Source organism: Eublepharis macularius, chromosome 12 (genome assembly GCF_028583425.1).
Source record: "Eublepharis macularius isolate TG4126 chromosome 12, MPM_Emac_v1.0, whole genome shotgun sequence".
Classification (NCBI taxonomy): domain Eukaryota; kingdom Metazoa; phylum Chordata; class Lepidosauria; order Squamata; family Eublepharidae; genus Eublepharis; species Eublepharis macularius.
In genome coordinates, this window is record NC_072801.1 from 51,409,851 (window position 1) to 51,436,823 (window position 26,973).

The window sequence follows — 26,973 nt, forward strand, 5'->3', positions numbered from 1 at the left end:
GCGTTCCCAAGGTGCCACAACTCCACTGGCATCCTGGAGGGCTGCAGATCGGCTTCGGGAGCAAGGTGGTGAAACTGTTCCATCTGTTGGCGAGACAAAGCGTCTGCCAACCCATTGTTCACCCCAGGAATGTGTTTTGCCAAGAACAAAATGTTCAGTTGGAGGCACTGGAGTGTGAACAACCTAACCAATCTCCTTACCCTAGGCGATCTGGAAGTGAGGGAGTTAATCACCTGCACCACTGCCAAATTATCGTACCAAAGGTGCACCGTGTGGTTGGCCAACTCACCCCCCCACAGCCAGATTGCTACCAGAATTGGAAAAAAATCCAAAAAAGTAAGATCCCTATCCAAAACCCCATCATACCAGTCCGCTGGCCATTCTTCAGCGCACCAGTGCCCCCGAAAATAAACCCCAAAGCCAGTTGCGCCAGAGGCATCAGAAGTGATCTGGAGTTCGGCCTCAAGTAATAGGTCCTCCCTCCAAAAGGTAACCCCATTAAACGAGTTAAGAAAGGATTCCCAAACCTCCAAGTCCTCCCTGATGCCCCTAGATATGCGCAACCTGTGATGTGGCAGCCTCAAGGAAGCCATGGCGTCACATAGACGCCTAAGAAATGCCCTTCCCGGGGTGACAGCCTTGCAGGCGAAGTTAAGGTGCCCCACAACCTGTTGCAGTTCAAGAAGAGACACCTTATGCTTCTCCTTAAAGGAGACCAGATGCTCCCGAAGGTCTTGCACCTTCGCCTCTGGCAGCCTAAAGGTTTGCTGAACTGTATCAAGTTCAATCCCCAAATAGGTGAGCACTGTCGCGGGTCCCTCAGTTTTTTCCTCTGCAAGAGGAACGCCCAGTCGCTGAGCAAGCTCAGTAAAACCTGTCAGCAAGTGTGCACACTGACCTGTGCCAGCCCTCCCAATGAAAATAAAATCATCGAGATAATGGCTGGTATCACCACAACCTGTCTGCTGACACAATGCCCATTCGAGGAATGAGCTGAAGCGCTCAAAGGCCGCACATGAGATTGAACAGCCCATAGGCAAAGCCCGATCCATGTAATACTGGCCCTCAAAAGCAAAACCCAGCAGCTCGAAATCATCAGGGTGCAAGGGGAGAAGACGAAACGCCAACTTTATGTCGCATTTGGCCATCTCTGCCCCAATGCCGCAACGTCTGACCACTCGCATAGCCTGGTCAAAAGACGTGTAGCGGACCGTGCACAGATGATCGGGGATGGCATCATTCACTGACGCCCCTTTTGGGTAAGAGAGGTGGTGTATCAGGCGATACTCGCCCACAGCCTTCTTGGGAACCACCCCCAAAGGGGAGACACGCAGCCATGGCACGGGAGGGGCTGAAAACAGGCCAAGAACACGGCCCGCCGCACATTCTTTTGCTATCTTCCTCCTAACCACCCCTTCCATGCCAACGACAGACCTGAGGTTCATTGACATGAAGGGGGACCTTGGCCCTTGAAAAGGAATGCGAAACCCAAACTTGAACCCATTCAACAAGTAAACCGCATCGTCCCGCCGAGGGTAACCCTGCAACAACTCACTGAGGATTCTCAGATTTATGGGGCTGGGACCCTTTTCCAGACGGAGGCTGGTTACCCCCCGAGGGGCGCCTACCCCCACCCCTTTTCCTGGATCTGGGACAGGCTGTGAAAGCATGGGGCCCTGCGCACATGGGGCATTCATGCTTGTAGGGGCAAGACTTCCTGGCACAGACACCCTGTGAGGCAAACTCCCAGCAAAGCAGCCGTGTCTGAACCAACTGCCCCACGGAGGCGCGGGTGCCAGAAGAAGTCGATGCCCTGTGTACCAGGTGTCCACTATCAGATCTATCCCCAAAGTTAGGCTTTGCCGGTGACATCACCTGCAACCAAAATTGCTGGTGTATCTGGTCCCAAGGGATATTGGGGTTCATGGCAGCCTGCATTCGGAACTCCTCGTCGTACTGCAACCATGCAACACCACTGAAGTCCGAATAGCCTTTGTAAATTATATCCATGTACTGGATAAGCGAGGCTTCCCTCCAAGGCTGTGCCCTAGCCAGGACACCTGCATATATAAGGAACCCCAGCAGCCAATTAAACCACGTCCTATCCACCCGTCTACGCTTTAACCTTTCCTTCTCCCTGTCATCTAAGTCTTCCTTGTCCTTCTTCTCCAGTTCCCTGAAGAGAAGGGTGAAGACGTCGATATACTCTCCCTTTAATATCTTATCACGAGTGGACGGGGTCAAATGGTCCCCCAACGGTAAGGCCAAAGGGTAAAGCTCTGAATGGCACAGACCCATAAGGGGGCTGAACATAAGGCTGACCATGCCAGAGAAAACCAGGACCAGAGAACCAGCTAGGCTGCCCAGCCAGGCCCTGTGAAGAGGACAGCATAAGTTGCTGAGCATTGGGCATAGCCTGGGAAGCCATAGGCATGGCAGCACCACTCGTTTGCCAGCCAGGCGAACCCCATTGTGGCCACGCCCCTACAGGGAAGTGGAACACAGCTGGACCCGACCCTGGCCTAACGTATGGCTCTAAAGGTGACTGCGATCCAGCAGGTACAGCAGGCCAGTAGCTACAAGAAGGGTAAGGCCCTGGGGCACCACCGCCAGCAGATAAGGCCTGCCCACACTGACTCCAAGGCCAGGCAGCTGTATGTTGTGTCAAAGTTGACTTACCATCTCCCATGGTGTTATCAACCACGACCGCCACCGGCAGGGCCATCTGAGATCCAGCTTGGTCGTCAGTCCCTGACTCTCCAGGAAGGTCAGTCACACCAGGCTCCACAGCTCTGCAGGCGTCATCCCCAGCCTGATTGGCAGCACCTTCAAGGGCAGACAAACGTTTAAGAACCTCTGCTTGAAAAGTTAAACGAGAAGATGCCCTAGTGGACCTCGGCCTCTTTGCGTTCCCACCAGAAGGAGCGGAACCCCCCCCCCCCGACTGCTCTCCAATGCTGCTATGCACGCCAAAATCTCCTGCTGAGCACCATCATCACCCTCATAGTCAGATGAGGATAATACAGGTGGGGGAGCCTGCTTAGCGGGAGGCCGCTTTGCAGGCTGCTTCCCTTTAGAGGTACCCACTCTTTTCTTAGGTGGCATGCTGAATTATTTATCTATATTACCTATATCTGGGCAACAAGTAGCACCACCCTTCTAAACAATGTGACCCTACTAAAGGCTCTTACTACCCAGTGTAGTACCCAATCCCAGACCGCATAGGGCTTTATAGGTTAGTACCAAAACTTTGAATCTGATCCGGTACTCCACTGGTACCCAATGTAGCTGGTGCAATACCAGTGTTATATGTGCAGTGCAAGGCACTCCGGTGATGACCCATGCTGCCGCATTTTGGACCAGTTGCAACCGCCAGATCAGGTTCACGGGAAGCCCTGCATAGAGCGCGTTACAGTAGTCTAACCTAGAGGAGACCATTGCTTGAACCACTGTAGTTAGGTCGTGGGTTGAGAGATAGGGGGCGAGTTGCCTGGTCTGTTGAAGATGGAAAAATGATGACCTGACAACCACCATGATCTGGGCCTCCATTTTCAAGGAGGCATCCAGAATCGCCCCCAGGCTCCTAACTCTTGGGGCCGATGCAAGCACCGCCCCATCGAGGACAGGGAGCCTGAGTCCCGAGTCCATGTTCCCACGACTCAAGTAGAGGATCCCCATCTTCGAGGGGTTTAACTTAAGCCGACTCTGCCACAGCCATCCAGCCACAGCTTCAAAAGCATTCTCCAAGACATCCTTCAATTACTTATCTTCCCATGATGGAAATCAAACATCCGTCCCTTCCTTTCCGTACTTTTTTATGCACAGTCTAAAAAAAATGCTAGCAAACTACCTCCCTGCAGGCACACTCAGAGGATTGGGGAAGGAGGACCTCCCCCAGCCTCTGCATCCCTGGCTGCTGCAAAGGCTCATGTGATGCAGATTAGGTTGAAAAATAGAAATAAAAAAGAATTATTACGGGAGAACTGCTTTGATTCTATTTTAAAATAGCTAACCACATTCACCTTACACTCTCATCCAAGGTTGGCCAGAATTGGTTCTGTGCACAGGCTGCTCAAGCAGGAGAGCTCTGTTCATAAATAGAAAATAGAATGTGTCTTGGCCTGTCTTCACCCTCTCCCTTATAGAGCTGATGATGTCATGGTATCGTGAGCCTTCCTTTCCCATTTCTTCTTCTCTTTCTGCCCTTCCCCCTTAGCCTCCAAGTGCAGATGCACTGAAACTTTTCTTGTTGACATCCTTAATGATGCACGCCAGGGTCACCAGAGTCCAACTGTTTCTGCTGCTTCATGTTTGCTTCCCTTTATCTTGCGGTGTTGGCAAGATGCCCTGTTTTGATATTGGTACATTGATAGACAGGTCAACATCCCTCAGCATAGCCCTCTGAAAGGAGGTAACACGGTATTGTTTTATTCCTTGATTTGGACTCAATTAAGATTAGGAGTCAAGCAGTGAGCTGTCCTTTACTCCTGGGGGTAAAAGGGAAATGAGCCCCTGGTAAATGATCAATAAAAAAGGCATCATAAAACTCCAGCCAATCAGAAAATCAAGCTGCTGTCTCTTCCCCTTCATCACTGACAGATATAGTGACCATTTCCGCACACGTTGAATAATGCACTTTCAATGCACTTTTGCAATCCTTTTTAAGTGGATTTTTTGTTCCACACATGGAAAATCAGTTTCAAATGTTCACTAAAGAGTATTGAAAGTGGATTATCCAACATACGCGGAAGCAGCCAGTGTCAGACTATGGAATCCCAGTTATCTAGAGTTTGTCTCCCCCCTCTTGCAAGAAACACAAGGTTTCTTGATTCGAAAAGGTTTATTGAAAGACTTACGTTCATGATACAGGTGTCCATAATCCAAAGGCTGATGAGGCCCTTGGCTGAACGAAAACTTTGTGGATAATGGCATGCAAAACGAAAGTTACAATATTTCAAACACCCATTCCCAGCCTCCCCCCAATCTCGTCTGCGAAGGCATGAGAAGACGAGGACATCAAGGTTGTTGGCTGGACTGGATAGATAAGGACTCTTCGCTCCCATGGGTATGAGCAGCCTGGATGACACCTGGGCCTAGAGGGAGGAAAACTATACAACTACTGATTATAACACAAGTTAATATGGCGTAACTCTGGCTAGAGAACTGACATACTGACATACAGCTGTGCTGTTTAAATGTTTTGATCTTTCAAAGGGTCTCCTTTGCAGGAATTGATCAGTTTAACCTTTCTTACTAACAGACAAACATATTCTTCCTTTCCATAAAACAGTTCTATTTATTTTGGTGCCTGTGTTTCTTTGTTTTCCATGCACAACATAAATACTCACATACCTATCACACTCATGCAAACCATTACCAGTTTTAGCATAAACCAGATGATGAAAGACATAAAATGTACAGTTAATTCATGATAAGTCACAAAACAATCATAGGATTAGGTACGTAAAAGGAAATGGGTAAATATATGAATAAATATATAAATAATATAAATAAATGTGAATAAATATTTTTTACATTTAGTTCAGCCATGACTCATGAGCAATATCATCCACTATACAGATTCACATGGAGCACTGGAAGAGGAGGGCCGGGTTGCTGGGACCAACTGAACTTTCAATTCTGTTTGTAACAAGGATGTTCCTGTTGCTTTCATTTTGCAACTCCTATCATAATTCTAAAGCCTGAGCAAAATGTTGAGAGTCTTGACTTTATTTTCAAATGACTATGCCTGCAAGAGACAACCATGGCTTCGAATGCAAAAAGCAGGGGATGGAGGCTTCAGGAGATTATGTGGGCCAGGATATTCTGATTCCCTTCTTGAATAGCACTGCAACTCCTTCAATCATCCTGAAGCCACTGAACAATTTTGAGGTGCCTCGCTTTGTTTGCTGAGGAGCTATACTTGCCCCAGACAGACATTTGGGACAGAAGGATGGAATGAAGTATGCTGGGATGGATCCTTTTATTATTATAGAAAATTGAACTATTTTCAGTTAATCTCTTTTAATGGTGTTGTATGCATTTATTCTAACACATTGCTTAAAAGGAAAAGTATAAAAAGCACTGTGGTTGTTGGGGGTTTTCCGGGCTGTATTGCCGTGGTCTTGGCATTGTAGTTCCTGACGTTTCGCCAGCAGCTGTGGCTGGCATCTTCAGAGGTGTAGCACCAAAAGACAGAGATCTCTCAGTGTCACAGTGTGGAAAAGATGTAGGTCATGACCTACATCTTTTCCACACTGTGACACTGAGAGATCTCTGTCTTTTGGTGCTACACCTCTGAAGATGCCAGCCACAGCTGCTGGCGAAACGTCAGGAACTACAATGCCAAGACCACGGCAATACAGCCCGGAAAACCCCCAACAACCATCGTTCTCCGGCCGTGAAAGCCTTCGACAATACATATAAAAAGCACTGTTTATACATTGAAAATGTTTTAAAAACATGATTAAAAAGAAATGCTTCAGTAGCAGAATAGTAAAAGTTGAAGTAATAGTATTTGAAAACCATTTGTACGGCTATCGGAACAACTGTTGAAAAGAATATGTCTTGTCCATCCAGTTATCTCAATGGGCATAAGGAACAGGAAAAATAAGAGAACGTAATGCAAAATTGGATTAATATAGCTATAAATGCTACCCATTGGTAAGACTCAAGAGGACCAAAGTACTTTGTTATAGCTGTTATTAATTTTTATAGTTCATTCCCAGGTTATTTCTCATCCTCTTTTTAATAACAAAGGGTTCAATTTCTTAATTTCAGTAAAACAGATGGATCTATCTACAGTCCTTTTAAAAGATTCCTTCACTTCTTTGTTTCTCAGACTGTATATGAGGAGATTCAACATAGGGGTCAGGACAGTGTGTGGAATAGAAAATACCTTTTTAAGAGCTCTGAGTGTGCTGGTGTTTGGCAAGATATACACAATCATTAGTGTCCCATAGAAAATAGTGACCACAATGAGGTGAGAGGAACAAGTGGCAAAAGCTTTTTGTCTACCAGTGGCAGATGAAATTCTCAAGATGGCAGTAATTATGCAAACATAAGAAGTGATGGTCAGTATGAATGGAGGTAGGAGATCAATTGGTCCAAATATGAAAGGCAATAATTTGATATGGCTTATGTCACTGCAGGAGAGTTGGAGTAGTGGGCTGAAATCACAGAAGAAGTGGTCAATTTCGTTGGGGCCACAAAAAGATAATTGTGAAATCATAGATATGGTGAGAATTAAAATAGATGCTGCACATAGCCAAGAACCTACTAGAAGGTACAGAATGATCCTGCCATTCATAATAGTTGCATAATGAAGTGGTTTGCATATAGCAACATACCTATCAAAAGACATCAGTGACAGAAGGTAACATTCAACGCTGGCAAGGCAACCAAAGCAAAACAGTTGTGTGAAACATCCCCAAACAGAAATGGAGTTGTCCCCAGTTAAGAATCTTGCCAGCATCTTGGGCAGAATGGTTGAGCTATTACAGACCTCCAAGAAGGACAAATTCCCTAGGAAGTAGTACATGGGTGTGTGAAGATGCTGATCGGACACCACCAATATAACAATGAGGATGTTTGCTGTCAGGGTAAGAATGTAGATCACCGCAAACAACAGAAAAAGAACAATCTGGAACTCATGATCTTCTCCAAATCCCAGCAGGATGAACTCCGTTATGGCAGTGTGGTTCTTCCATTGTTCAGAAGTGGCAATCTGCATCTGGGGTGAATTAGAGTATAGATATTTTATAGTTTATTAATTTGAAGAACACTTTACTATACAACGAAAAGGTACAATAGCCATTTACAGTTCTGAAGTGAAAGTAATCCCCCACTTTTTTTTTTTTGCAAATGTTTATCAGCAGATCTTTTCTTGAAACGTAATTCCAGGTAATAACCATGCATAATTCTGCTTAGCTTCCAAGATCAGAGAAGATTGGGATGTATTGCCTTTTGGCTAAGATCAAGTGTAGGAAAGTAATTAGTTAGTGAAATCCATTTTCACTAACTAGTTCACTAACTAGTAATTAGTTAGTGAAATCCATTTTCATTTAAAATACCCGTTAAGACCTTATTAATTCAAGTTAGCCTCTCTTCAGTAGATATCAGAGGCATATAATTTCATGATTTTTCTCCTTTTCACCCCTTTCTACATTCTACAATAGGAAAAGGAAAACATTCAAGTCCTCGACATTGCCAAACCCTAGGAGGATGAAGTGGGTGATTGTTGTTCTGTTTTGCCACTCGGAGTTTTTCACATGCTGCATCTGTAAATAGCAAATCATATACTGAATACAAGAAAAGATTTTCCGCTCACACACACACACAAATACACACTGCTATTCAGATAAAGACTTTTGGGAACATATAAATATTCTTGCATAACTGCATGCCAATCAAATACTGCATAAATACCTTTCATAAACTAAGGCAGTTATGGACAAAAACACAAAATGCAAAACAAGAACTAAAAAAAGACCATTCCTATTATGCATGTTTGTGAGAGAGACTGAAGAACGTGTGTGAAAAAGAAGGCTAATTGAATATTCTCCCGTCCTTGTAATTGAAGAGAGCAAATAATTTCCAGAACACACAGCAACAGGGCATAGTGGTTAAAAAGAGGAAGAAAAGAGAAGAAAACAGAACAAACTGTTAATCATCAACTAATATCTGTAATTCTTCCTGTTAATCTTCCTTCTTCCTTTTCTCTCTTTCATCTGTTTTTACTGAGGTGCTGTTGGAATTTAAGTCAGAAGTTCCTTGTGATGAGGGCCTTCTCTCTCTCTCTCTCTCTCTCTCTCTCTCTCTCATATCTTGGATTGGATTACATCAGCTTTTCTACAGGGGAAAGGAGGGGTACCTTTTCCCAGGGAAAGTGTATGGATAGAAAATGTTTGGATAGACAAAAAGCCAAATGGGAGACGACTACAAGAAGGAGCGTAATTGATGAGGTCAGTATGCCAGTGAAAAATATAATAGGATCAGCCCATCGTATATACTGCGTAAAAATTTAAGGACTGGAGTCTGGTGGATAAGAAGATTTCTGAGGAACTTGTTTGTCTTTGCTACCATTTGCCATTGATGAACCCTGAGCAAAATTCTGATGAATGCCGAAAGTTCTCTCAACCCAAGTTTTAAAACTGCTGTTTTAAGCAATTGTACAACAAATTTAAACAAACAGCAAATTGCCCCTGCTTCTGTGAGTTTGTACCTATTTTTAGAAGATATTTTCATTTCATGCATTTTTTTCAGAAGGCCAAATAAAATCTCTCTACCTGTTGATGGGTTTCTTCTGGTAGCGTGAAATTACACTTACTGCTGTGTTGTCCCATTGTTATTTATGTGTACACACACAGTTCGATTGCATCAAGCTTTTATTCTCAGTAGGAAAAATGCGTACAGAAAAAGAGCACAACATCAATTGCTCTCCGAAGTGCATCCTTCTTTAGAAGACATATCTGGCCCAGGAGATTATGAGTAATATGCAAAAGAGAGAAATCACAGAAATTCAGAATTAACAGTCTCTCTGTATTGTCGAAGGCTTTCACGGCCGGAGAACGATGGTTGTTGGGGGTTTTCCGGGCTGTATTGCCGTGGTCTTGGCATTGTAGTTCCTGACGTTTCGCCAGCAGCTGTGGCTGGCATCTTCAGAGGTGTAGCACCAAAAGACAGAGATCTCTCAGTGTCACAGTGTGGAAAAGATGTAGGTCATTTGTATCTACTCAGGAGGGGTGGGGTTGAGCTGAGTCATTCTGTAAGAGTTTCCCAGGGTGTGGAATGCTAATGGCGGGAGGCTTCACTGTAACCTGAGGAGGTTCTTTTGCATATGGATTGGTGCTTGATGTGCTAATCTTCTCTGCAGGGCTATTGTCGGGTGTGGAGTGTTTTGTTGGCCTGGTGTTTTTCAGAACTGGAGCCCATGCTCTGTTCATTCTTAAGGTTTCTTCTTTCCTGTTGAAGTTTTGCTTATGCTTGTGAATTTCAATGGCTTCCCTGTGCAGTCTGACAAAGTAGTTGGAAGTGTTGTCCAGTATTTTGGTGTCCTGGAATAAGATACTGTGCCCTGTTTGAGTTAGGCTATGTTCAGCCACTGCTGATTTTTCAGGCTGTCCAAGTCTGCAGTGTCTTTCATGTTCTTTTATTCTTGTCTGGATGCTACGCTTTGTGGTCCCGATGTAAACTTGTCCACAGCTGCAGGGTATACGGTATACTCCTGCAGAGGTGAGGGGGTCTCTGCTGTCTTTTGCTGATCGTAGCATCTGTTGTATTTTTCGGGTGGGTCTGAATACTGCTTGAAGGTTATGCTTTTCCATAAGCTTTCCCATCTGATCAGTAATTCCTTTGATATATGGCAAAAACACTTTTCCTGTAGGTGACTGTTTTTCCTTGGTTGTTTGATTCATCCTGGGTTTGATTGCTCTTCGGATTTCATTTCTGGAGTAGCCATTTGCCTGAAGTGCGTGGTTTAGATGATTAATTTCCTCATTGAGAAAGCGCGGCTCACATATCCGTCTTGCACGATCCACTAATGTTTTCATTATGCCTCTTTTCTGTCGGGGGTGGTGATTGGAGTTTTTGTGTAAGTACCGATCAGTGTGAGTTGGTTTCCTGTAGACCTTGTGACCTAACTGAAAGTTTGCTTTGCGGATGACCAAGGTATCCAGGAATGAGAGTTTTCCCTCACTTTCTTTCTCCATTGTGAATTGTATGTTCAGGTGGATGTTGTTGAGATGATTCAAAAACTCCCTCAATTCTTCCTCCCCATGGCTCCAAATGATGAATGTATCATCCACAAACCGGAACCATACACTGGGTTTGTGGGGTGCTGATTCTAGAGCTGTTTTTTCAAAATGTTCCATGTAGAAGTTTGCTATAACTGGGCTGAGTGGGCTCCCCATGGCCACCCCATCCATCTGTTCATAGAATTCATTGTCCCATTGGAAGTAACTGGTTGTCAGACAATGATGGAATAAGGCTGTTACATCCTCTGGGAAAATCTGATTAATCAGTGCAATAGTGTCTACACCTGGTGCTACACCTCTGAAGATGCCAGCCACAGCTGCTGGCGAAACGTCAGGAACTACAATGCCAAGACCACGGCAATACAGCCCGGAAAACCCCCAACAACTAACAGTCTCTCTGTTTCCACTTCTCATTCAAATTATACCCATGAGCTCCAGGATATAAAGCTTACAATTATGAAATGGAGCTCTAAATTGTAGATGAAGAGATAAGTCTATTTTTGTACCATTCCATTGTGCAGATGGGGATTGCCCTGATCAAATGCATTTCCTTACAAAACAACAACAACATGCTCATCACACATCTAATTCTGAACTTGGCTCCAGAGCACAGATCAAAAACTCCAAACAACGGCCCCTGTTATACACAGGGGAGATTTTTCTATGGAAAGGGAAGAACTAGAAACCTAGGGACACTTCTAGCATTGCAGAATACACAGGTATTAGGACTGTGTTGTAAGGAATTGGCTCAAAGAGATGTTTTGGTAAAAGGATAGGGACTGTAGACGACACTGCTGTGCACTTTCTGTTTCTGTCTTTTATTATGTCATGTCAAATTGCTTATGTTTTGTTTTAGCATTGTTTTGGCTCTGTATCACATTTCTGCTTCTTTTAAAATTTCTGAAATGTATACCCTATTGTGCCCTGACCTTCTGAAATGTATACCCTATTGTGCTCTGAATTAGCAAAGGCATGAGGGAAGACCTCTTGGTTTGAAAGGAATTTCTTGATTCCTTCAATGGGGTATCCTGCTGGAGGGAAGACTTGTTGCTGGAAGCAGAGCTTCAGGTGACTTCTGATGCCTCTGGTTTTACGATTTTGGAGCATATTTTAGGGGGCATTGGTGTGCTGACCAGTGGCCAGCAGATTGGGTGAATGAGGGTCTAACTACTGATTTGACATTTTAAAGTTTTTTCACACTTTGGTGGCAATTCACCTGAGGGGGGGAGCTGGCCAACCAATGTGTCCACTTTTGGTGTGACAATTTGGCAGTGGTTCATGTAATCAATGCCCTGTCATCTAGGCCGTCCCGGTTTATGGGGCTGGTCTACCCATTTGTGCTCAGTTGCCTGCGGTTGAAGGTATTGTTCAAGGCTAGGCACATTCCGGGGATTGACAATGGAGTGGCAGAAGTATTATCTCTCTAACAGATGGAGCGTTTCTGAAAGACGGCTTGGATGCCCCAGGAATTGTGGAGGCTTGGAAGGCGGAAGCGTTCAGGGCAATGCATCTAGCCATTGTTCCTAGCATCCACATGTCATATGATTGCATTGTCCATTAATTCTCAGGCTTTAGGTGGGCAGTGGGACTGCTACAGACATGGATGATCCCTGTGGAACACATGATGCAGTTCTGCATGGAGGGCAAAAGCAGGGGTTTATCGGTGAAGTCTGTAAGAACCCAGCTGGCTGCTTTAGCCATTGCAAGCAAAGCCCAATGCATTAGGGAGTTTACAGGAGACTTTAGGCTTAGGGAAACTAGGGACCAAAGTCAGCCTCTCTCTCCTGCTATCCTCCAGGGGCTATCCTATACTGCACATTTGTCTAAGCCAAATTTCATTTTGGCTCAGCATCACCTTTCCAGTTCCTACTCACCAGTCACTTTCTGTGCGCATTAATGATGATGATGATGATGATGATGATATCACATGACATTGTTGCTGTTGCTGTTGCTGTTATTAATGCACACAGAAAGTGACTGGTGATGGCGACTGGCAAAGTGATGCTGGCAGTGGTGTGCCATCTACTGCTTTCCTCCCTTGTGCAAAGCAAGCCTTTTACAAATCCATTCCTTTGAGGACAAGCCACTCAATGCCAATACCATTTTCTGGGAGGTGTCAAAGAGACAAAATACAGTCATGCAAACATGTACATTTCCTTCCTGCCAATGATATACTAGAGCTTAGTCTCTCCCCTTGGAATCCAATTGGTGGTCACTGTAAGAAAAATGCTGCCACCCATCGAGGTCTCCTCATGATACATTTTCATGAAACTCATATAACAAAGAACTCTGTTTCATACATACAGGTTTTTTAAGAAACACTTGGACTTTATTCATTTATTTGCATTATTTACATTCTACCTTTCTCACCGAGACTCAAGGCAGATCACACAGTGTAAATTAAGATGATCAGCAGCTGGAGCATTCAATAAACAGTACAATACGGTATGGTAGTGGTGGAAAGTGCCCTCAAGTTATAGCTGACTTATGGTGACCTCTGGTGAGGTTTTCATGGCAAAAGATTAACATACGTGGTTTGCCATTGCCTACCTGTGCAACCCTGTCCCTGGTCTTTGTGGGAGGTCTCCCATCCAATTACTAACCAAGGCCAATTCTGCTTAGCTTCTGAGATCTGACAAGATCAGGCTCACCTAAGCGATCCAGGTCAGGGCACAATAGGGTATACGTTTCAGAAATTTGAAAAGAAGCAGAAATGTGATACAGAGCCAAAACAATGCTAAAACAAAACATAAGCAATTTGACATGACATAATAAAAGACAGAAACAGAAAGTGCACAGCAGTGTCATCTACAGTCCCTATCCTTTTACCAAAACATCTCTTTGAGCCAATTCCTTACAACACAGTCCTATTACCTGTGTATTCTGCAATGCTAGAAGTGTCCCTAGGTTTCTAGTTCTTCCCTTTCCATAGAAAAATCTCCCCTGTGTATAACAGGGGCCGTTGTTTGGAGTTTTTGATCTGTGCTCTGGAGCCAAGTTCAGAATTAGATATGTGATGAGCATGTTGTTGTTGTTTTGTAAGGAAATGCATTTGATCAGGGCAATCCCCATCTGCACAATGGAATGGTACAAAAATAGACTTATCTCTTCATCTACAATTTAGAGCTCCATTTCATAATTGTAAGCTTTATATCCTGGAGCTCATGGGTATAATTTGAATGAGAAGTGGAAACAGAGAGACTGTTAATTCTGAATCTCTGTGATTTCTCTCTTTTGCATATTACTCATGATCTCCAGGGCCAGATATGTCTTCTAAAGAAGGATGCACTTGGGAGAGCAATTGATGTTGTGCTCTTTTTCTGTACGCATTTTTCCTACTGAGAATAAAAGCTTGATGCAATCGAACTGTGTGTGTACACATAAATAACAATGGGACAACACAGCAGTAAGTGTAATTTCACACTACCAGAAGAAACCCATCAACAGGTAGAGAGATTTTATTTGGCCTTCTGAAAAAAATGCATGAAATGAAAATATCTTCTAAAAATAGGTACAAACTCACAGAAGCAGGGGCAATTTGCTGTTTGTTTAAATTTGTTGTACAATTGCTTAAAACAGCAGTTTTAAAACTTGGGTTGAGAGAACTTTTGGCATTCATCAGAATTTTGCTCAGGGTTCATCAATGGCAAATGGTAGCAAAGACAAACAAGTTCCTCAGAAATCTTCTTATCCACCAGACTCCAGTCCTTAAATTTTTACGCAGTATATACGATGGGCTGATCCTATTATCTTTTTCACTGGCATACTGACCTCATCAATTACGCTCCTTCTTGTAGCCATCTCCCATTTGGCTTTTTGTCCATCCAAACATTTTCCATCCATACATTTTCCCTGGGAAAAGGTACCCCTCCTTTCCCCTGTAGAAAAGCTGATGTAATCCAATCCAAGATATGAGAGAGAGAGAGAGAGAGAGAGAGAGAAGGCCCTCATCACAAGGAACTTCTGACTTAAATTCCAACAGCACCTCAGTAAAAACAGATGAAAGAGAGAAAAGGAAGAAGGAAGATTAACAGGAAGAATTACAGATATTAGTTGATGATTAACAGTTTGTTCTTTTTTCTTCTCTTTTCTTCCTCTTTTTAACCACTATGCCCTGTTGCTGTGTGTTCTGGAAATTATTTGCTCTCTTCAATTACAAGGACGGGAGAATATTCAATTAGCCTTCTTTTTCACACACGTTCTTCAGTCTCTCTCACAAACATGCATAATAGGAATGGTCTTTTTTTAGTTCTTGTTTTGCATTTTGTGTTTTTGTCCATAACTGCCTTAGTTTATGAAAGGTATTTATGCAGTATTTGATTGGCATGCAGTTATGCAAAAATATTTATATGTTCCCAAAAGTCTTTATCTGAATAGCAGTGTGTATTTGTATGTGTGTGTGAGCGGAAAATCTTTTCTTGTATTCAGTATATGATTTACTATTTACAGATGCAGCATGTGAAAAACTCCGAGTGGCAAAACAGAACAACAATCACCCACTTCATCCTCCTAGGGTTTGGCAATGTCGAGGACTTGAATGTTTTCCTTTTCCTATTATTTCTAGCTATCTACCTTGTGACTTTGTCAGGCAATCTTCTCATTGTTGCTCTCGTCATGGTTGAACAGCACTTGCATACTCCTATGTACTACTTCCTGGCAAATCTATCATTTTTGGAGTCCTGCTACACTTCTACGATACTACCGAGAATGCTGGTCGGTTTTGCTACAAGGGACCAAACCATTTCTCTTGTGGGCTGCATTCTACAGATGCATTTCTTTTCTACCCTGGCAGCTACAGAATGTTACCTCTTGGCAGTCATGTCATATGATCGCTATCTAGCCATATGTAAACCTTTGCATTATGCCACACTTATGAATGAGAGAACATGTATCCTGCTTGTTTCAGCATCATGGACAATTGGGTTACTGCTTATAACTATCTTAACGTGTTTGTTGTCAGAACTCAGGTTTTGCAACCAAAATACAATTGACCATTTCTTTTGTGATTTCACCCCTATAGTTAGACTTTCCTGCAGTGACACACAGGTTGTTGAAACGGCAGCTTTTATAACATCCTCTATAGGGATCCTGCCTACATTTCTCATAACTGTGACATCCTATGGTTTTATTATCACAACAATCCTGAAAATCCCATCCAATACTGGAAAACAAAAGGCATTTTCCACTTGCTCCTCCCATCTCACTGTAGTTTCCCTTTTTTATGGATCCTTAATATTTGTTTATGTCTTGCCGACAACTGATAAGTTCAAAGATCTCAATAAGGTCTTCTCTTTCTTGTACACAGTCCTAACCCCGATAGCCAATCCTTTCATATATAGCCTAAGGAACAAAGAAGTGAGGACCAGTCTTAGAAAAACATTTAATCAGTTCCGAGAGTTTTCTAGGATACATAGAAAATTATGCATGTTTGATTGATATGATTTATTCAATTGTTCTTGCCGCTAGTAAAAATCTATCAGTTTTGGTTTCATAAAATTTCTGAGTATTTTAATACTTTCTATTTATTTTTGAGGAAGAAGTGTTGCATTCACTCATGTATTGTGTGTCCACAAAGACCTAGAATTAATTATTGTCTCCTCCAGATAAAAATATGGCTGCAGCCTTGTTCACAGAAGTTTCGCCCAAGGCTTAAATTGAGAGAGACAGAGAGAGAGAGGAGGAGGAGGAGGAGGGGGAAGAGGGCAGAGAGAGAAATGTCCTGCCTGAGCAAGAAGACAGGGCTGCCCTCCTGCACTCCAGAAGAAATGCCTTGCATCAAAAGAGGAGAATTTCTATGCGAGTGCATGGGAGCGTGCACACTGCAGAGAATGCCGGTCATTGGGGGGCCCAGCAAGGTGCCTTCTTCAAAGTTCAGCTCCTGAGGTGGGGGCCGGTTCCACCTCAATTGAAATGCTGGCCCTGATCCCACCATCCTTCATTCCATCTTTTTGTCCTGAATGTCAAACAAAGCGAGGCACCTCAAAATTGTTCAGTGGCTTCGGGATGATTGAAAGAGTTGCAGTGCTATTCAAGAAGGGAATCAGAATATCCTGGCCCACATAATCTCCTGAACCTCCATCCCTTGCTTTTTTCATTCGAAGCCATGGTTGTCTCTTGCAGGCATAGTCATTTGAAAATAAAGTCAAGACTCTCAACATTTTGCTCAGGCTTTAGAATTATGGTAAGAGTTGCAAAATGAAAGCAACAAGAACATCCTTGTTACAAACAGAATTGAAAGTTCAGTTGGTTCCAGCAACCCGGCCCTCCTCTTCCAGTGCCTTATGTGAATCTGTATAGTGGATAATATTGCTCATGAGTCACGGCTGAACCAAATATAAAAATGCTTTTTATAAAGTATTCATATATTTACCTTTTCTTTTATGTCCACAATCCCATGATTATTTTGTGACTAATCATGACTTAACTGTACATTTTCTGTCTTGCATCATCTGGTTTATGCTAAAATTGGTAATGGTTTGCATAAGTATGAGCTTCAAGGCCAGAAATCTCACAACAAAAGATAAACAACAATGAACTTGCAAATTGCAATGGCTGGTGAGACTTCCGGTGAATTTTGCATTTGTACTATTGCTAATTTTCTGACCTATGTTTTATAATCTAGAATGCTTTTTAACACACGTGAGAAGGAAGAAGCATAGGCTGAAGAAGACTAAGGATACACACTGTGGCCCTAGAACAGTTTGTTCAATTCTGATATGACGCATGTGATGTCCCCCCTCTCCTCCCAATTACCCAAATGGCTTACATGTTTTGCCCTCTGGCCCCAGGAACATCCCCTTGAACATGTACAAGGTGAAAATTGGTACAACTTTTAATTTTTATAACTTGTATTTAGACATGTTACAGCCAAGTGTTTACCAGGGTCTCAGATCTGGGGAGCGCTCGTCAGTAAATATAAGGAAAATGCTGCCACCCACCAAGATCTCCCCTTTTGTACCTTGAACCATTGTGTGGCTTTTTTGATATGTTCTCTGGAGCCCAGTTCAAAATTAGATGTGTGATGAGCAGGATTTTGGTTTTTTTGTAAGGAAATGCATTTGATTATGGCAATCCTCATTCACACAATAGAATGGTTCAAAATAGATTTACCCCTTCACCTACAATTTAGGGCTCCATTTATTTCCAGTAGGTTAGGGATATAATTTGAATGAGAATTGGAAAGAGAGAGACTGTTAATTCTGAATGTCTGTGATTTCTCTCTGTTGCATATGATCCCCTGGGACAGAAATGTAGTCTACAGAAAGATGTACTTGGGGAAGCAATTGCAGTTGTCCTCTTTTTCTGTAAACATTTTTTCCTACTGAGAATAAAAGGCTGATATAATTGAGCTGTGTATGTACACATAAATAACAATAGAACAACATTGCAGTAAGTGTAATTTCACACTACCAGAAGAAACTCATCAACAGGTAAACCAGAGAAATTTTGTTTGGCCTTCTGAAAAATTCATGAAAAGAAAGAAAAAAATTCTAGAAATAGGTACAAACTCACAGAAGCAGACACAACTTACTGTTTGTTTAAATTTGTTGTACAATTGCTTAAAACAGCAGTTTTCAAATTTGTGTTGACAGACCTTTGGGCATTCCCTAGAATTTTGCTCATCGTTCATCAGTGGCAAAAAGTAGTAAAGATGAACAAGTTCCTCTGAAATCATCTTGTCCACCAGACTCCAGTCTTTAAGTCTTTTTATGCAGTATATTCAGTGAGTGTAGCACAGACAGACCTATGGGCTGATCCTACTACTGGCACTCTGATCTCATCCAATTACATTCCTTCTTGTAGCCCTCTCCCATTTGGCTTTTTGTCCATCCATAAATCATAATGCTTGGCATACATTTTCCCTGGGAAAAGACAACCCACCTTTCCTTTGTAGAAAAGCTGATGTGATCCAAATCCAAGATATGAGACAAAGCGCGTGCGAGAGAGAAGGCCCTCATCACGAGGAACTTCTGAAAAGGTACCCTGGCTTTCCCTTGTAGAAAAGCTGATGTGATCCGATCCAAAATGAGAGAGAGAGAGAGAGAGAGAGAGAGAGAGAAGGCAAGGAACTTCTGATTTAAATCCCAACAGCATCCCAGCAAAAACAGATGAGAGAAAAGGAAGAAGGAAGATTAACAGGAAGAATTACGGATATCAATTAATAAGTTTGTTCTTTTTTCTTCTCTTTTCTTCTCTTAACCACTATGCACTATTGCTATTTGTCCTGGAAATTATTTGCTCTCTCCAGTTACTGGAGTGAGAGAATATTCAATTAGCCTTCTTTTTCACACACATTCTTCAGTCTCTCTCACACACGTGCATAAAAGGAATGGTCTTTTATAGTACTTGTTTTGCATTCTGTATTTTTGTCCACATTTGCCGTAGTTTGTGAAAGATATTTATGCAGTATTTGATTTGCATGCAGTTTTGCAAGAATCTTTACATTTCCCCAAAAGTCTTTATCTGAATAGCAGTATGTGTGAGAGAGAGGTGGGGGGGGATCTTTTATAGTACTCAGTATATGATTTACTATTTACAGATGCAGCATGTGAAAAACTCCGAGTGGCAAAACAGAACAACAATCACCCACTTCATCCTCCTAGGGTTTGGCAATGTCGAGGACTTGAATGTTTTCCTTTTCCTATTATTTCTAGCTATCTACCTTGTGACTTTGTCAGGCAATCTTCTCATTGTTGCTCTCGTCATGGTTGAACAGCACTTGCATACTCCTATGTACTACTTCCTGGCAAATCTATCATTTTTGGAGTCCTGCTACACTTCTACGATACTACCGAGAATGCTGGTCGGTTTTGCTACAAGGGACCAAACCATTTCTCTTGTGGGCTGCATTCTACAGATGCATTTCTTTTCTACCCTGGCAGCTACAGAATGTTACCTCTTGGCAGTCATGTCATATGATCGCTATCTAGCCATATGTAAACCTTTGCATTATGCCACACTTATGAATGAGAGAACATGTATCCTGCTTGTTTCAGCATCATGGACAATTGGGTTACTGCTTATAACTATCTTAACGTGTTTGTTGTCAGAACTCAGGTTTTGCAACCAAAATGCAATTGACCATTTCTTGTGTGATTTCACCCCTATAGTTAGACTTTCCTGCAGTGACACACAGGTTGTTGAAACGGCAGCTTTTATAACATCCTCTATAGGAATTCTGCCTACATTTCTCATAACTGTGACATCCTATGGTTTTATTATCACAACAGTCCTGAAAATCCCATCCAATACTGGAAAACAAAAGGCATTTTCCACTTGCTCCTCCCATCTCACTGTAGTTTCCCTTTTTTATGGATCCTTAATATTTGTTTATGTCTTGCCTACAACAGAGAAGTTCAAAGATCTCAATAAGGTCTTCTCTTTCTTGTACACAGTCCTAAACCCGATAGCCAATCCTTTCATATATAGCCTAAGGAACAAAGAAGTGAGGACCAGTCTTAGAAAAACATTTAATCATTTCCGGGGGGGTTTCTAGAATACATAGAAAATTATGAATGTTTGATTGATATAATGATTTATTCAATTGTTCTTGCAGCTAGTAAAAATCTATCAAGTTTGGTTTCATCAAATTTCTGAGTATTTTTATACTTTCACTCCTACTTATATTTTAGGAAAAAGTGTTGCATTCACTCATGTATTTTGTGTGCACAAACATCTAGAATTAATTATTGTCTCCTCCAGATAAAAAGATGTCAGAAGCCTACAGGATTAAACATGAAGCAAGAACGGAAAATAATTTTTAAAAACTGAAGCAAAAAACAAAGTTTCTCATTGTGGTTGGTTGCACCAAGTCTGGTTTGCTCTTATCAGTCAAGCTTCTAGTGAAGTAGGTATTCCTGCTGACTGCACTAGAGAAGGTGGACAGCAGGGCTTGCTCTTTTTCACTAGAGACATTTTTTTCCTTGAACTGGTTCATCATCAGAAGACTGTGGGTCAACCAGTTACTAGTGAGATTCTCTGGAATCTTGCTTGATTCTAAGCCACACGACCTTGGCTGACCAGGCTTTTTTGTGGTTTGAAGACTCCAAGAAGCTTGAGCTAGGTAGACCAATGGTCTGCCACTCTATAAGCATAGTTCACTGGATTGTTGATAAAACTTTGGAATACAGTTTCTGATTTTAACAACTGGCAGTGCAATCTAAAGAACAGTTTCCTGGGAGCAAAACCTATTGAGTAGATATAAGTAGGGTTCTGAGACAACCTACTTAGGATTGCACTGCAAATATGGTGAATATCTTACGCTGATATTGTGGCTGCATTTTTCCTTGAAGGCCAGCTATAGCAGGGAATTTGAGTTATAAATGCTTAGGAAAAAGATAACACCGAGGCTGTAATTCAATGTACATACTGATGGGATTAAGCCCCATTGACCATAAAGGGAATTACTTCTGAACAGAGTAGATTTGTACAGAGCTGTGATGATTATAATGAGTACCACATTTTTTCCAAAATATTCAACTAGCTTTTTCCACTAATGGAAATGAGAGGATAGACTTGAGCCTGACCATCATAGCTCAGTAGGTGAGGCAACATTTTGAGCTATATCAATGTGCGCAATTGCTTTAACGTTTTAAATGCAATGTTTTTGAACTGTAAAGATGCAGTACTAAATTCTGGAATTCAGAATTATTGTTTTGTTTTGGAGATATCAAACTGTCAAGATCTGTTTGGAGATCTCAAAACTTTCATGACTGATTGATAAAAAATAACACTTGATTTATTTGACTTCATGGTCTGTTATCTACAATCCAAAAAGTTCAAAAACCGCTTTAGAACTTACATAACCTACAGTCCAATTGTATGCAAATTTTCTCAAAAATGTGTGTTAATGATGAGTTCAGTAGGACCTAGAAGAGATGGATTGTAGCCCTAGATGTTCTGAAAACAAATATCTACTGAAATTTCAAAAGACAATACTTTTTTTTATACATTCTGGTATACTCCCTCTCAAATTCATGTGAACAGTTCATATAGACAAGATATACCCCTAACCAACATCCTCCTCTGTACAAAAGAAAGACAATAAGAACTCCCAACTCCTGGTTTTACATGCACATGTGCCATCAAAAGATGGTAGTGTTTACTGCAGCACTCTTCACTACAGCTCAGCCCAAGAGACAGTTGTTGTTGAGGAGGAGGAGGAGGAGGAGGAGGAGGAAGGAGGAGGAGGAGGAGGGAGGAGGAGGAGGAGGATGACAGACATTCACAGGTAGACAGTAGAGCAGTTTATACCAGGGCACAGGGCTAGGGCAGTCATGGGACTTTTCTTGGGGTGATCAAAGGAACTGTTGGGTAGTGCCCCCTATGGGCCACACCATAGTTACTGACCCAGATAGAGGGCCAAAGGGGAAAGAAGAGAGTCCACTAAGCCCTGTACCAATGGTTTCCAATGTATGCAAGTGCATCTCTCTAGAGATAGATTTAGCTGTTTTCAAGAGAAAACAAGAGAAGCCAATATTGCAATTTCTTGTTAAAAACATTCAAAAGTGATGAATATTCAACATAGGTCTGTCTGAGACTAATAGTGCAATCCTAAGCAGAGTTAGACCCATCAAAGCCCATTGACTTCTATAGAATTAGAAGGGTATAGCACTGCTTAGGATTGCACTTTAAATTGTTGTGAAAGGAATAGAGCGAAAACAACACAAGAAAAAGTACGTTTAGATGTCAATCATCCATTCATTTTATACTAGATGATTTTTGGTACTGTTTACAACAATAATTCAATACATCAGGAGTAGACATGGGCATGAACAGCATTACAAACGAAAAAAACCCACGAACAGGCCACTCGGCTGCTTGCGAACGGGCTGTTCGTGATGCGCCACTCCAGCCGAACTGGCAGTCGGCTCAAGCCTTGTTCGTTGCGCTCGGCCACCGTTTGAGAAGCTAGACACTCAGGCACCTTCAATCAATTGCCTTAGCAATGGAGGGGGGGTGCCTGAACTCTGTCTGCACTCCCTCTGTCTTCCCAGACACCCCAATCAAAGCCCAACTTATCTTGATGGGCAGGTCTTCCTTCCAAGCATGGAGCTGCAAATCGGTAACAATTGGTAACGTGGGAGCAGACAGTACAGGGGGAGGTAGGGAGGAGGGGGTTGCCCTGTGGCCATGGGAACTCCAATCTCAACCCTGCAAACCCTGTTAGGCAGTTCTGACTGCCAACCACAGACCCCCTGCGTTTCTCCATGAGTCCTCAGCTTATAAAAGGGCACTGCGCTCCCAGTTCTGGTTTCACTTTCAGCAAGCAGTGGAGTGGGACAGAGCTCTCAATAGTGTTTGGGAGGAGAGAATGGGAGAGTGCATTGGAGCTGGGCTTTTTTCTGTGTGTGGTGGGTGGGATAGGGAGCTATCCCCTCTGGTTCCAGGGCTGTCGCCGGGCCCTGGGGCCAAGCTCAGTGGGCACCTCGGCTGAGGGCTCACATTATTATCACTGCCTGATCTGGTCAGATCTCTGAGAGTGTTGGGCTAGGGCTCTACCCCCTCCCTCTGGTTCCAGGGCTGCTACCAGGCCCTGGGGCCAAGCTCAGTGGGCACCTCGGCTGAGGGCTCACATTACTATCAGTGCCTGATCTGATCAGGCTTCTGGGAGTGCTGCTGGGCTAGGGCTCTAGCCCTAGCTTCTGGGGGGGGTTCTAGCCCTAGCTTCTGGGGGGGGGCTTCTGCCGGGCCCTGGGGCCAAGCTCAATGGGCACCTCAGCTGAGGGCTCACATTATTATCTTGATCAAACTTGGGTGGTGGCTGGAGAAGAGCCTGCTGCACATTCCCTGTGAATATGGGCGCTCTAAGTGTTAAGGGGGCCCCCTGGCACCGACGAACACCGAATACTGAACACATTTGGGAAAGGGACATGTTCGGGTCAGGTTGGCTGTTCATGTTCATCGTCGGGAACAAACACCGAACAGCCTGTTCAGGGTTTTTTTCCCATTCGTGCCCATGTCTAATCAGGAGAGGCTACACCTCAGTGGCAGAGTACCCACTCTGTATGCTAATGTCCCATATTAAATTCTCAGCATATTTAGAACTGAAAAAACCTCTGTCGAAGATCACCTGGAAGAGAGGTTAGGTGGAAGAATGACCTTTCTGTAACACAGTTTGTTTTGTTTTATTTTATTGGAATCAGTAGCTTTGTACTTGCACAGTTGCATCCACTACATGACCTCTGCATGGGATATCTCTTAACATCAGAACTACTTATTTTTTGTATACTGTGAGAAAGAATATATTTCCCTTCAGAAACTAATTTCATCTCTACTACATAACCTATTCCCAGGAGAGGACAGGTATTTTCCTTTCCCCATTGATAGTGGAACCCTAGGAGGTCCTTACATATATAAAAGGAGGGGAATGGGAACTAAGGTGTGCTGTTTCACTTGTTAGCTCACTTCTATGAGACAACATAATATAAACAAAGAACATTTTGTTACATCTACCACATATTTTATTATATAAAGAAACAGTTGATAGAACCACATAAGCCAAGTAGACTTCAGTAGCATTTGGTAATGACAACCCATTGGAGGCCTCATCCTGGTCATACCATTGACGAAGGTAACACAGCTTGTCTCTCTATCGAAAAGGAAAACCGGGTTGGGGAGGGGGATAGATCTTATTAATTTTTTTTGCTCAACCTTACCCTCATTTTGTATATCTCATCCCATGCAACTTTTGCCTACATGGGGTTCACAATCCACAGCATAGTCTTTCAGTGGACCAACTCATATACATCTCCTAGGACGCTGGTAATACTACGTGTCTGTGAAACCTTTGTATACTACAATGAAAAAAATGGTTGTAGTGGATAAGTTATCTGAAAGAAATGTATGTATATTTCTGCACAGTAAAGAATCTCAAGGGGATAGTTCATAGTTCTCATCACTGCTGCTTCAACCCCAAAATTCATATTTTGGCTTTGCTTTTCCTTTCTGCAAACAGGACAGAAGAGAGAAATACTGTGTGGAGCTAGTGAGAAAAATAATATTTTCTGGTTTGCAAAAGAGGCTTCTTCAATAATAGGAGGTTTACAGCAACATCCTAAGTGGAATTAAACTCTTCCAAATGCATGGAAATCAAGGACCCTAGCAGAGTGTAACTCTGTTTAGGATTTCTCTGTTAGAGGATGGTGCTTTGGGACTAATATTTCCATCCTGACTGCTTCCATTTGGTCAACAAATACCGTACTAAACAGAAGCTCATAACAAAAGGCTTCTCAGATCTGTAATATCTTCTGCTTGCATGCAAACTGTGCATTGAAAGAATGCCTGGATCTTTCTGATTTTCAAAGGAAGGGATTGGCAAGGTGGCATCATTGATTTTTGTATTGTAGTGTAGCTTTTGTTCAATTTTATTTAGAAAATGTCTTATCAAAGTACAACTATTTAGTGTTTTGTTTAGAACTTTCTGATTGTGTTGGCTTCTGAGAACCTGTAATCACAAGAAGCTTCAGCAAGACTCTTGATTCTGTGTCTAGAGGTCGGAACATATCCCAGTCTCTTTATTGTTTCTTACTCTTTCCTTCTCATTCTACAATCCCATATCAAAGATCAAATGACTGATACATTTTTGCAAGCATTCCGTGCTTTGCACATTCCCCCCCCCAAAGGATTCCCTGTCACTGAATTTCTTTTGTAAAAAGTACTGTTACTTTATACAAGGTCATTTTATTTCCATTGAACGAGACGTTATCAATGCAACTCAAAGGCCCCATTTTGTGAATGTTGTCTGCATTGAGTTTAATACTACATATTGATGTGTGTGCGTTTATATATATTGGCAGTTTCAGGTAGGTAGCTATGTTGGTCTGCAGAAGAAGAGCAGGGTTTGAGTCCAGTGGCACCTTAGAGACCAACAAGATTTTCAGGGTATAAGCTTTGAAGAGTCAAAGCTCCCTTCTTCAGATACCCGAAGAAGTTATCTGAAGGTATCAAAAGAAGGGAGCTTTGACTCTTGATAGTTTATACCCTGAAAATCTTGTTGGTCTCTAAGGTGCCACTGGACTCAAATCCTGCTGTTAGATATACTGTGGTTTTCAAAATGTCCCATGGGGAGGAGATGAGACTATTGGCAAATGGCCTTTATCTCATCATATAAAAAGCTGTCACTATGGCAAAAGTTGACTTACCTGTTGCATTTAAGTTCTGCCTCCTCACCTCCATGGAATTAAATGAAGTGTTCAGGCAGGCCCCCATCAGACAATGAGCAGATGTAAACCTCATTACTTCAGCAAGGCTGACACATTATGTGACTTCACACCCTATCCTGGTCAACTTGTTTTCTGGACAAAAAGAAGCGTTTGGCTTCTGACCTTTTGCACCTGTGTCACTTAACACACAATTAGGGGGATTCAAATAGCAAAGAGTTTGAAGTTGTTGGGGTCCCTGATAACCAGATGAAACCAAGGGTGTTCACACCCAAGTATTTTCAATACTTTGAAATATGGCCCCAACCCTACACCCCACAAATAGGTTCCTAGACCTTGCAATAGTTGATTGGCCAGGTCTGTTGTTTTCAAAGAGGTCTTTTCACTAGGAACAAGTTCCATATGATTGCCAGCTATTTTGTTCATTTTTCCCATTTCCTTTTTTTAATTCTATCCCTCCCCTATCCTGCATGTCTTTTGCCAATACAGGTCCCATAGGCTTTTTTGGTGGAGAAAGATCTCCTCTTTTAATCTTCAGCAGCATAAAAGCCCATTTGATTCAACCCATTATTACATTTCTGTATTACATTACATTATTACATTTTGCAAACAACCCATTATTACATTATTACATTTCATTATTACATTATTACATTGATTCAACCCATTATTACATTATTACATATTATTATATTATTACATTATTACATTTCTATACATTTACCTAATGGTATCATGTATTCCTACGGAAAAGACCTATTTGGAATTTAAAAATTGCAAGCAAAGAGGTAGCCAATCACAACTACAAAGAAGTTTATCCGAGAATGTCTTCTCCTGAAAGCAATTTACTGGAATATTCCAAATGTGCGTTTGGAGACGAGTCATGTGGCCATGCTGCAAACAAAATGCCTCTACTTAGACTTCTCCACTTAAAAATGTTCAGAAGGGATTTTTTTCATGGCTTGAGAAAGCTTCAGCTAACAGGGTCCAATCTTTTTGAATCAGCCCTAGATATTTTTAAAAAAGTCATGTTAATCGGGACTTTTTTTCTTCCACAG

General features: G+C 42.3%; 2 protein-coding genes across 2 annotated transcripts; both read left to right on the forward strand.

Annotated features, from left to right (window-relative positions):
- The first annotated feature begins 15,203 nt into the window (after positions 1–15,203).
- Positions 15,204–16,190, forward strand: LOC129339259 (olfactory receptor 6C74-like). Its single transcript, XM_054993851.1, has one exon. It carries the CDS (start codon positions 15,204–15,206, stop codon positions 16,188–16,190), a length of 987 nt encoding a protein of 328 aa, XP_054849826.1.
- A 3,103-nt stretch (positions 16,191–19,293) lies between these two features.
- On the forward strand, positions 19,294–20,250 carry LOC129339260 (olfactory receptor 2AP1-like). The gene has a single exon (XM_054993852.1). It carries the CDS (start codon positions 19,294–19,296, stop codon positions 20,248–20,250), a length of 957 nt encoding a protein of 318 aa, XP_054849827.1.
- The last annotated feature ends 6,723 nt before the right edge of the window (positions 20,251–26,973 follow it).